Genomic DNA, 13,081 nt, shown 5'->3' on the forward strand with positions numbered 1-13,081 from the left:
AAAAAAACCAGATCCAGAGTTTCCGTCTCTGTTATGTTCATTGATCCATGAGCCCTGTGGAGAAACTGTTGTTCTGGGAAACAATTTATAGCTCAGAACAATTTTCTGCTGTGGAAAACAGGGAGAAGGAGCTCTATTCTTGTAATTTCCTGGAAAATAAACACCTTATAAAACCAAATACGCGTTATGTCTTGGAACTACATCAAGTCTTGTTTTGCCTGCATGTTCACAAACTAAAAAAAAAGCTACTGGGGCTTGTGTAACTGGACCGCCAGTTTACCACGACAGATTTGAAAGATGCTCGCTTTAACCTTTTTACCCATCACAACCAGAGATTGATGCACTGATGCTTCCTGCCAACACTTGCAGCATTTCCTGAGAAGCAAGGAAGTGCTAAAGAGGACAGAGAGCCAGTGGTGGACTTCTAATTTGAGCAGGCAAAGGGAAATCCAGTCTGCCAGCAGGGTTGGTAATTAACTTTTTCGTCTGGCCGCCACTGTCACTGGTGGATCCAGTATACCAGTATTAGACCTGGTGACATGCTCTTTGTCTTGCTCATGTACAGAAAAAGGATTTATTTTAATTGCTGTAGTTTATAGTTTTGAGGCTAGAAAGAGCCTCCATTCCAGCTCTGCCCTCAAATAAACCTTGACTAAGAGGCAAGATAATCAATAGATGAGCTGATATGAAGAGAGTCATCACAGTCATGAAGGTTTCTGCTGGAAAGTGTGAGTTTCATGTTTTTTACAAGTCACGTTGTGTTCACTTTTCACAACCTTGTAGCTTCTCATTGAAGCTGAGGTTTGAAGTTTTGTTTCTCTTGTTTGTATTTTAACGTCTGAGTTATGTTAAGTTGCTACCGCTGAAAATTCACCATTTCCTGATAAAGCTGTTGCACAATAAAAGCATGTCAACATGATTTAAACCGGGGAACTTTTATTGTGAAGAACTTGTCCCAAAAATAGAATGTGTTTATCAGCTAATGCTAAAGCTTTAGTGGAGCTAGACTAAGCAAGGAGTTTCAATTACACAGTTGGGAGTAACAGTATTCACTGCCACTCCTTTGACCTTGAGTCACAGCCACAGTCCAGTGTCCCCCCCCCCCCCCCCCCCCCCCCCCTTGAAGGTATATATATATATATATATATATATGTGTATATATATTTTAGATTTTTGGGAGGCTTTTTGTGCCTTTGTTGTAGAGATAGGATAGTGGATGGGATCAGGGAAAGAAGTCATTTAGGATACCTTTCCGATAGAAAAGGACAGCTGTCATTAAAAGTAACGCATGAACACCAAGATTCCTTCAAGTGTTTGTGTCGGCGTGTGTAAACCTAGGGGAAACACTGCAGTCTGCTTCTTTTCATCATCTTGGGCTTAAGACAGCATCACCTACCCTTTCAGCAGGTAGACCCGCTGTAATGGAGATGCTAATTTGTGCTATGCTACTCTCAAGTGACATCGTGCCAAGCAATTTCAGCAGGTAGCCCATCATTGTAACATTGACACACGCTCTGACACGAGCAGGAGCCAGAGCCCTGTGGTCACTGAGTATGAAGGACCGCCTGACTCAGGTCCTGAAGTCAAATTCAACCATCACTGCAAAAAAAAAAAAAACATCTGTATTGGGTGGGTGATGAGTGATTATCTCTAACCATGCTGCCTAGGCGTCAATGTCACCTGCTTTTTTTTTTATTCCAATACATACTAGGCATTAAATCACGGCATATCTAGAGGCAGCCCTCCACAAGACATCATGAATCATATTTGGCTCATTGTCTCTTTGCTCGGGGTCTTCCCTTCTAGCCTATGTCATTGTCATTGAAGCTTCCTATCCGATGGCTCTTCTCTCCAAACACATCAGTCAAGAGGACCAAGACACACTGGCTCTGTTTCACTGAAAGCCCTTCATATTTTACACAAAACAATGCAATCTAGCAATGCAGTTTTAAAGGTTCTTGTCCCAAACAAATGGTGCCAGGCGCCGGTATCCTGTTCACCTACTATAATTCGTGGCCTCATCCTGTTAAATCATTTTCTCAACAAACATTTTGACTTTTCAAAGGAAGGTTGTCCAGTTTCAGTTCCTGGTATTGTGCATACTGGCTTACTGACCTGAAAAAGCTGAAGGGTTACTTAATACCAGGCTGTAGAGGAATGTTTCAGTGTGCCTCATCTTAGAAATGACAAATCAGTTGCATATCTGATAACTTGAAGGATCACTTTTGGATGTTGTTAGATTAGAAGTGTGCTCTGTTACTCATGTAACCACAACAAAACAACTACATTTTGCAATTTGATGATGTGCAATTACATGACCGCACAAAAGGCTACTGCCTGTGTGTATGTAAACGGTACAATCGAGATCCGAGACAGGTTTTTAGTTTGCAGACTCCCCCCCCTTTTCACTCACAATATGCACCGCAGGAGCAACCAGAGACACAATAATCAGCCTGCTTGTGTTACTTATTCAACTTTGTCAAAACAAAATAGATGTGTTTAGAAGATTAAAGCAAATATTCATATTTGGAATTTTGAGTTTGTTGTGTTGTAATACAGGGGCAGTTCCAGAGGGGTGCAGGGGTGGCCTGAGCACTACACTACCTTCTCCTGATCTGATAAAATGATCCGTGACTTAAAAGTAAATCCAAGATCTGATCCAACAGAAAACAATACCTCATTAACTCATTAACCCAATGAAATTTACTGAAACAAGTATGTGTGAAACAAAGACACAATTTATTATTTTTCAATGGTAAAAATATGCTTGCTGACACAATAAATCAGCTGTTAAAAGTTGTAGGAAGTTCTTTCTCACCCCATACTGCCAAATCTTGGTTGATTTATTAATGTATCTGTAATTTGCATGTTGGAACTGAAGCATCCTAAACCTTATCAAGGAATTTGAATATTTAATCGAAGTGATTTTAAAGATCAACCGATTTACTGTCCTTATTCACAGGAAAAAACATTTGGGATGGCCACCACAGGCCATCCCAAGGCTTAACCATTGGTTAGAAGGTATTTTAAATCTACTAGTAACAACTCAAATCAATGTCCCCTGCAGGAGTGAATACTCACACAGTCTGAAGGCGCAATCAGTCTATCCACACAGAAACCCAGTTCATAGTAATTAAAATATTAATAAAAGAAACAATTAAATGAATTGATACAGGGAGATGTTTATGCGTTTGTCTTCATTAAATTTGTTCATGTTGTATTTATTTATACATGAGTTTAATGTATCCTGCGTGTGTTTACGCACAGTTTACAATGTTACAATATAATCCCTCTGAGTGTTGCATAATAGATGGTTGTTTAGGTAGATACATCGTTTTTTGACATGTCGAGCAACAAACAATCATGGCTGCAATATCCTCACCACATCTACTCGTCTGAGCTGAGATTGGCTGATTGGATTTGAAGTTAATGATCTTTGCACTAAACTCTAAAACAACCTTATTTAGCTCCCAACAGGAATGAGTGGCATGGAGGTTAGGAAGGCCGAGGGGGATCACGCCACACAGACCCGTATTGTTTTGGCCTTTGTATTACTTGAGTTGTTTGTATAATGCTACTGTTGTGTAAGACCAGACCCAGATTCTGATCCTCTTAATTCTTAATATCAGCCAGAAACCCCCCCCCATCATGGGACCGGTTAACTTCCCTGGTCTTGCAGCTGCCAGAGAGCCATGCTGCCTGCAAACACAACATGCAGGAAGGATGTGTTTGTGGAGAGTTCAGTCTGATGGGAAGAGGATAGAGGTTAAACGTTTAAACATGCTGCAACACTAAGCTCACACACACACACTCACACACACACACACACACACGCACACTGTGTTGGTGCGTGTGTGGATAATTGGTGGTGGAGAAGTTGTTGAAAGTAGACTTATGGTTAAGCACATCGCTATGAGAAAGGCAGATGTGCAGAAAGCTGGTGACCTCCAGTAGGCAGGGGTCAAACCAGGGAAAAGAAACTCTTGCACACAGAATCCTGTCACTCTTCTTTCTGGTAACCAATCATTTCATCCTGCAGGGAGAAAAATTCCCTCTCAGAAAAGACTCCATCCTCTGTGTCCGAGATTATCAACACTTAGCGTTCCAGAGGGGGGGCTAACTTGATTGAGTTTAGGGGAGTTGAAGAGGCTGGCCGCATAGTGGAGCATTAAACAGCATTAGAGAGCATTAGCGACATATTATTGTTGAAATAGGAGACTATGAAATAAGGCGTTATATAAACCGTAAAATAGGTTATGGGGGCAAGGGGTGGTTGGAAGAAATCAAAAACAAACCCAAAGGCAAGCCGAGGGTGATGAAGCGAAAGAAAAGGGAACTTAGAAGATCATAAAACCTTGTACAACCTTGTGGAACAAAAAACTCACAGAGGTTCATGCTTAAATTCCTCCACATCCTTTTTTCTACTCTTGACAATTGGCCATTATTCCCAAACTATCATTCAGCCTCTCAGCCGTTCACTCCATCCACATGCTAGAGCACTCCCGGCTAAATGTCATCCTATGTGTGGAGATGAAAGGCATGCTTTATTGTTCATCCGGGAGCCGTTAGTCACAAACAAACATGTTCTTGCTACAGGTCTCTCTTTCTCTTTCTTGTTACTCTTATACCTTCGAATCTAGAAATCACAAGACGGAAAAAAATTAGTTCAGTTTTGCACCGATTGAGGCAATTTCTGTTTGTCACAAGGGCTGTTTTTTTTATTCTGTTCTGTAATAGCACTTTGTTAAAGGTCCAATATGTACCATATCTACTGAATGAAATCATAAAATGACTTTACTTTATCATCAGACATTAACGAAACATGCTATGTTGTAGTGCTGGCTCTTTGTCAAAAAAGCTGCAGCCAGTATGTCCTCCTCCTAACTATTGCTTCCGGTGAGGAATTGTTTTTGAGAAAAAGAGGCAGTTTCTCATAGCTTATTTACACTTCCGAAGTTGGTCAGGAACATTGGCAGGTTAACATCATTTCATCAAGAAGAAAAAAAAAGTAGTATTTTTTAATCTGAAATGTCTTCCTATAACCGCAGCCATTCAGGCATCTGCTAACCTTGCGTTCTTCATCTATTAAGATCTATGTCCACCTGGTATTTTATTTTTTTGAGTGCCAGCTTCTTTTTTCAAATGTTCCTAATGAGATAACATTTGGGTTGAAATAAGTCAAATTTGTACGAAACTTAAGTTACTCAGGTAACCAAAAGTTTTTTAAAAGTCCAAATTAGCCTTTTTGTCTCCCAGCCGTCACCTAAATCTGCTAACTTTATCGTCTTCATACCAAGTCTCCTGGCTTCCCCAGGGGTTTTTATTTCACCACCCAATAAAAAAAAACAAAAAAAAACAAAGATAACTGAATTGCAATTGGAATCTTTTCTGTGGACCAGTAGCCTCACTTATTTTCACACATTACACCACCACATTATGCAGCAGAGTTTGTGTTACTTTCACTTGTCTGTCCGCAAACATGCCTAGAATAGACAATTTCCTGTCAGCTTTCAAACCTTTGTGTAAATCATATTATCTTTTCTCTAGGATTAAACATTTAATTTCTGGTTTTCTACCAAAAATGAAACACCTTTATATCCTTCATTATACTCGTTTCTCTTCTCCTTCTTCACGCTTAGTAGCAATGTGATGTCCTGTGACCTCAACCTTTCCCCACAGATGCACTCAAAGCTTCTCGTCGATGCCCTAATGAAGCACTCTCCAGCTGTCTGAGTCATGTCGCTGCGATTCAATTAACATAGATTTCTATCTGTTTTTACGCAGAAGATGTGGGCTTGTGCAGGCAGCACGTGAAAGTCTCTTTATCTTCTGATGCCCAAACAAAGACGTAGGATCCTTTCTTGTGGGAGACTTATTGTTTTGATTCTTCTGCATGATTGTGTTAATATTTTTTTTTACCCCTCTCTTGTCTTGTAGCAGAGGGGTGTATGCTGGGGAAAGGAGACTGACTTGGAGGGTTCTCGTGTAAGGGGTGAGGGTTGCGCAAAGAACCTTAATAGTTTTTTATCAAGGTCCAGAATATGTGCTGTAGCCCCGATAGAGCAAAAAAATGGGGAAAGGAATAGAAGAAAACATTTCAGGAAGTGTTGATTCCTTGAAGTTAAACTGAAGAAGAAAAAAAATCCATCTGTATGTGCTCACACGCACAGGGCGACTGACACACAGAGGCATCCCCGGAGCACGGATTGGACGAAAGGCAAGGAGAGAGAGAGGACTTCTTTCCCTCCCCTCCACAGCTGCAACAGTAGTCCTGTCTCCCGTTCTCAGTGAGAGTGTTCTGAGTAGCAGGGCGGAGATGATGACGGCCCACTAGTACTAGTAAACCGTATCATAAAGACTCTACACCTCTCCTGACCGCGTCTCTCACGCACTCCTCATTAACCGCTGTGGATCGGGGATGGATTCTAAGCTGCTGATTGGATCGGGGATCCCCACATTGGACCCGACTGCCCGGGCACCGTGGAACATCAGCTCCATCAGTCCACACCGGCTCACGGAGCTGTCTCCGGTAGCTACAGCTGTAAGTCTTTCTGACATTTTTGGGGGGGAAATGTCCCTCGGAGTGGCTGGTGATCCTCTGAGCGCAGCAGCGATGCGTAAAAGCGAAAAGATTCGATCAAGGGCAACTTAAACCCAACTCAAACATCTGGAAAAGAAGGCGAAAGACACTGCCTGGTTACGTTTTATTTGTTGTTTATCCCTCACAAGATCATTCATGAAAGGTGTGAAAGAGTGTGATGGAAACTCCTGTGAATTAATGAATCGCACCATCCTCTCATGCGCATCTGCGCCTCGTTCATTCAGCACCGAAACATGAATGAAGGCAAGCGTAAACATCTCGTACCTCTAATGCTTCCTCACTTTTTAGTGTTGGTTGTAAATAGTTACAAAAGGCTGCTGTGGGTGTAGGTATGTCCCCTTACATGGCACGACTTTTTGTGCCAGATGTGCGCGCGTCAAATATGCAAGTCTTGTATTGTGGCTTCAATATGGCTCAAATGTCTTTGTATTTGTGGTCAGTGCATGGATATCGTCTCCTATCAGTGCTCTGTTACACCGCAGAGGAATTGTGTATGTTAAGGTGTCATTTGAGTGACCTGCTGTTGCCCTAATTAACGTGGACTCACTTAAGTTTCATTTTTCTTCTAGAAATTCCATATTGTCCATTTATGGTAAATAGACATTTTGCTCAGAAGTAATGGATTTTACGACTGCAGAATTTGTATGTTTGCCTATCATCACCATATGTCAAACCTTTACTTTCGAGGGAAAATTATTCCTAAAAAAACCCAAAATGAATCATGACTCTTGATGTTTTCCATTGCTTCTGCCTTTTACTCAGGTATTTTCTCTCACTTTCTGTTTTTCTCAACAGCTTGATGATATTTGATATCCTGTAGCTTATTGGCATTGTGAAACAGTACGTTATGCAGTTTTATTCCGATCCTATAGGTCCTCTTATAGACCTATTTGTGTCTTGATATTACATTTCTACTCGCAGGCTGCAGGATAAGTTCAGTTCAAATTCCAACAGAAAAAAATTCTGTTTGCAGAAAGCTTGCAAAAAAAAAAAAAAGATAGAACAACTGCTTTGTATGCAGATTAGTATTGTTGGTTTAAAGGGGTTTAATCATGCTGTCTCTCACACTCTCTATGCAGTCTCATTTACACATTGTTACTCCTGGAAACTCTGAGGCGTGTGATCACCAGCAGGAGGAACGTGATCATTACAAAGACTCAGCGTTGAATCAGACTCCATCTCTCTCAGTCTCTGTCTCCCTCTGTGTCAGACGGCAGGGTTAGTTTATCCTTTAAGGGAAATCCTCCCTCTCCACTGTGCGTAAAATAGAAAGCATGAAAAAGAGGTAACAGTACTTTCACTTTGCCCCAGGAGTCCAGACACAGGCTCTGATTTAGGGTCAGAAACAGCTGTTTTGAGGGACGTACTCAGAAGTGTGAAGGGTTCAGTTTGGACTTTGAAGTTGAGACCAGCAGGCTTTGGTCTCGACAGCTTTTGTGGTCTGGCCTTCATGGTGGGAGTCCTGGGAAGCTGATACCGAAGCAGGGCCCGAGGGCAGCTTCTGCCCACACAAATGGGACCCTATACTCCTCGAAAAGTGTGGTTTTCATTTCAGAACTTTCTACGTTTCTCCCCAGATAGATCTTTTTTTTTGTACTCTTTGTTGCTTTTTCTTTCGTCATTTCATTTCAAATCTGCAATCTCTGGATGAATGTTAACTGAGTCTGATTGTCTGCATGCATACATTTGTGTCTGTGAATGAAAGAGAGAGAATGTACGAGTGTGAGAGTGTGTGTGTGTGTGTCTGTGTGTGTGTGTGTGTGTGTGTGTCTGTGTGTGTGTGTGTGTGTGTGTGTGTGTGTGTGTGTGTGTGTTCGGCAGTTGATTAGAGTGTATAGCTGCTAAACAAATGAGTTTTATTCTGTAGTTGCTGAGAACCAATTACCTGGAAACTTATTGATGGACTGATAAAGGACTTGACGGTGACATTTAACTGAATGAGTGGGCATGTGTTCACTTCAGCTGTGTGTAAAGGCTCATGACGACTGATGAAAGACACAGTAGTGATCATTTTTTTAATTTACTTTTTACAGTAGCATCTGGTATGAAGTGAATTCAATCAAATACTGAAAAACATGCAGGATCGAGAGGGTTCAATTGTGCCAAACAGACTGATACGTAAAAAAATGAAAACTCAGTGTGAACTCATGAACACTCTATGTGGTTATGAGTCTCTCTGTTTTAAACCAATCCCATAACACAGTGCAACCCCATCATAAGAAAGTTGCGAAATGAGAAAATGCATTAACAGCATCTATGCTGCAAACCAGACCACGGAAAGTCCAAAACCAATTCAGAAAGCAAATGCAACAGAACAGCACCGCCTATCCAGTCATCACAATGGAAGCTCCCCAGGCCTGTAGGAGGCGCTAAGTGGATCAAATTTAGGTACAATCTGTCTTTTAAAGAAAATATTTAATGAACAGGATGTGAGTGGCAGGGAGGACAGTGGGGGGGAGACGCGGTCGTGCGCAACAAACTAGGGATGGGTTGTGATTTTGCAATATTCCAATGACATAATTTTATAAAGTATTTAAAGTAGTGTTGTGGAATTACTGCCAGATGGAGGCTGAAGCGCATCTGAAAGCTGTTTGCTAACTGCCATTAAATCAGGAGGGAAGAAGAAAGCATTTGTTTCAGGTGACACAACTGGAGCGTTACAGACTGTAGAGGTGCTAAGGAAGTAACTCAGCATCTCTAAACTTGGAAAACAATTCAAATGTGTATGCAGTCTGTGGTTTGACTTAAGATTGTCAAGTAAAATAGATGGTTACTTGAGTTGAAAGAGCAGTGACCGTGATACTTAATCTTTTAGCCGGTTAATGGCAATTTCCACCATGTGTTAGCATCAAGCTATTAAACAAAGTATATATCGGTCCATCCCAGCCTCTGTGAATATTTGAATTTCTTTTGAATAACAGTGACTTTCTAAAAGTAATTTTCAATGAAATGCCCACCCGGACAACAAGCACAGCCACACACACACACACACACACAAACAGTTTGTGCCAGCAAGCTACAGCATATCAATGGCAGGTGAATGGGGTAGTGATGTTTCTCTCATGGATACTGTAAAGTCAACATGACTCCCCTGTGAGTCAAACTCCACCATCTTTCCTGCTTGAGTCCTGCCCTGCCACGAGCCTGATTATTCTGGCTCTGGCTGCTCTTTCCTGAGTAAACACTAACACTTGGCCGGTTCTCACAGCTCCCAAGGCAGTCTGAAGAGGTAAATGGTAAATGGACTTGAGCTTATATAGCGCTTTTCTAGTCTTCCGACTACTCAAAGTGCTTTTGCACCACCTGTCACACACTGATGGTAGTGATCTCTATGTAGTATCAGAAGTAACTAATTCCATTCATACACCAGCGGGAGCAATTCAGGGTTAAGTGTCTTGCCCAAGGACACATCGGACATGATGCTCAGCTGGGGATTGAACCCTTGAACCCTTCTGATTGAGAGGCGATGACTCTACCAACTGAGCCACAGCCGCCGAGGCTTAAAGTAACTCAAGCTGCATGGCTAAGTGAGCTATCTGTCAAACAGCAGCTACATTTAACAGCTGCCCAGACTTCACTAAACACTATCTGCCCATTTGCAACCATTCTCCACATATGATCCAGTTATTCCAATATCAGAGGACAAAGTTGAGTGGAGTTATTGTGACGTTTTTTCATCGAAAAATGAAGCAGCTCCACTCAGCGCCCCCTACAGGCATGGAGTACTTTGGTGTTGATGATCGGCCTTTCTCTGTTGCATTTGTTTTCTGGATTTGCGTTTGATTTTTTTTTTTTAAACTGTGCGTTAATAATGTATTTACAGGGTGTTTATGTTGATGCAGATATGCTTTTTGCAGCACCTTTTTTTAATTCCCTCACATAGCTGTATGGCTCTGTGTTGTTGTACCATGACACGATGCACTGACCAGATCCTAGTGAACATACATTTTTTTCTTCTGTAAGTGAATCTTTGCACTGATAACAGAACATGATAATCCTGTCACTAGACAGAACATGATAATCCTGTCACTAGAAGTAATTAAGGCATTTTTATTAGATTAGCGCATGTGTTTGTAAGGGTTCAACCACGAGTGTGCATGGCTGTTCAGATTAAATTCCTTAACATGGACGTTTAACTCTCCCATCACACTATGTCTCTCACTCTCTTCTCTCTCCCTAATCTTTATCTTCTCCCGCTCTCAATTTATTGGTCTTTGCTTGTTCTTAATTGCTGTGTATTAGAAAGCCACAAGACCCTTCACATTCATTACACTTGCTCTCTACTTACAAAGGAATACCCAGAATTGCTGGCATCTGTGGCATCAGTGCGTGCTCGCAGACAGACAGTAGATAGGCGGACATTACCGCCCATTATCTCCATCTTAAAATCCACAAACACACACACAGAGACAGTAGAGGTGGTGAGGAGACCGTGACCCTCTCGCCTTTCTCCTCCCCTTGCGATCGGCATTAATCTGGCCCTTGAGCGGCTAGACCAGGGAGAGACAGAGGAAATGAGAGAGGAAGGAAGGAAAGGAGTGTTCGAGTGATTTAGGGAGCAGACAGTAAATATGGGATCGGGGAACAAATGAAGGCAGGCAAAGTAGAGAGACCTTGAGCGTGATCCACCGTCACATAAGACATGACTGCGTCAGACTGGATCCAAGTGTGTTTACATTACACACACACACACACACAAGCACACACAAGCACACGCCACATCTGCATATCACCTTCACTCGGTGCACTTTTCCCTCATTTCAGTAACACCTCCCCATGACCTTTCCTTTCATTTACTTACATAACCACTCCATCACTTTCCACTATTCCTCCTTTCAGTGACCCCAGTATATATGACTCTGCAGAAAAGTAGGACTGTGGAGACAGATGTTGGACACTGAAGCGCATGTGTGTAAAGCAACATAACACGGGCGCTTAAATGCAGCAGCCAGGATTAATAAAAGGAGATGTGTGTGTCGGGCGCCCACGGAAGCTTAGTGGAAGTATAGTCCTGGTGAGTGGGTGTGTGTTGCTGTGAGTGTGTGTTTTCATGTGTGTGTGGGCACTGGAAAGAAAACACAGAGAGACAAAAGGAAAGTGTAAAAGCAGGAGGCTGTGTCATTATTTCTGAGAGGAATTTTTCAGTGGCGCTTTGTGCTCCGAGGTGCAGCCACTTCTCAGAAGCTAAATGCTAATGTTGAGTGAAATCCTGGAATTGCCAAAACTCGGCGTGATGCTTTGAGAGTTACATTATGATTTGGCTTGCAATTTCCAGGATTTCATCCCTTGAAATTCTGCACGAGTTCTCGTACTCTTTTGGTACTTGAACCTAATGAAAAAAAAAAGGGCCTCTAGTGGACAGCGCCGATACATTGTTGATGTTTTCAGATCAAAGCTAAAAACCTTCATTGCTAGAGAATTATTTATTTTTGCATCAGCAAGCCAAGGCTTCTGTCCTTTGCATCATCACGTTGTATGCACACTTGTTGTTTCTTTCTGTTGCATCGGGCCTTGGGAAATCACGAGTGCCTTATCCTTTTTAAACAGATCCAAAATAAAAACCATCTTATACATTTACATAACCATTAACACGAATGTGAGTGTGTTGTTTTTTTTTGCAGATGGCACTTTTGACTAAGGTATGCAAGGTGACATGAAGTTTGTGTGTTTCTGTGCACACACAAATTAATAGAACACCTTTTATTTACCCTTTGTAACTCCATTAATCATACCTACTTTAACCTTACAAAAGTAAATGTACCAAATGAATATGCAAAGACAGCTACAAGCAGCCTGTTGCAACATTGCCCACATAGTTAATTTAAAGATAAGCTGGCTTTGACAAGGCAAATAGCCCATTTTAGTTAAGGATTTTGCATTAGCCAATAGGGTGCACCCCTGAATCCAACCCTGCATACCACCCTCAAATAGATTTTTGTGGGAATTTTTTGTAGTCAACAAACTAGCCAGTAAGCCATGGTTCAAAGACGTAGTAACTATAATAATGTTGTGTTTGCACAGCACGGTTTTACCTTCTTGTCCAAATAGGGTCAATTGGCAAAGGCCATAATGCCCAGCTCATGGATTTACAAAGGCTGTCTTTAAAGACTAAGCTACTTTTATTTTGTCCTGGTGGCAGCAATGTTCTCTGGAATGATTCATCATTTTTAATTTCAGTTTTCAAGGTTGAGTTCAGTGATAACAAATAACGAGCATTTTTTATCTTTTTTTTTAAGTTTCCATCTCCCTTTAAGTTTATTTCTTGGTTGAGTTACTCTCCATACCTTCCAGTGCCTATTAAGTGATCCATGAAACTGCTGCTGTGGCTGCAGGTTTATTCCAACCAAGCCACCTGACTCGACCCATTCAATCAACTTAACCGTTTTCACACAGTTGATTTGTTGTAGCAGGTTTGCCCTTGCTTGGTGGGGAACATCGTCTGCCACCACAGCTGCCCTTGCGCATATCATTTTTACACAC

The 13,081-nt window shown here is 41.7% G+C and overlaps 1 protein-coding gene across 2 annotated transcripts in view; it reads left to right on the forward strand.

The window, feature by feature from the left end:
• Positions 1 to 5,844: 5,844 nt before the first annotated feature.
• Positions 5,845 to 13,081, forward strand: part of LOC109993335 (melanopsin-A-like) — a 30,740-nt gene continuing 23,503 nt past the window's right edge. For both annotated transcript variants that reach the window (XM_020646274.3, XM_065949961.1), the window contains exon 1: positions 5,845 to 6,541. In XM_020646274.3, the coding sequence (XP_020501930.2) occupies positions 6,419 to 6,541 (123 nt within the window). In that variant the 5' untranslated portion in view covers positions 5,845 to 6,418. The remainder of the gene's footprint in view (positions 6,542 to 13,081) is intronic.

The sequence above is a fragment of the Labrus bergylta genome, chromosome 21, assembly GCF_963930695.1.
Source record: "Labrus bergylta chromosome 21, fLabBer1.1, whole genome shotgun sequence".
Classification (NCBI taxonomy): Eukaryota; Metazoa; Chordata; class Actinopteri; order Labriformes; family Labridae; genus Labrus; species Labrus bergylta.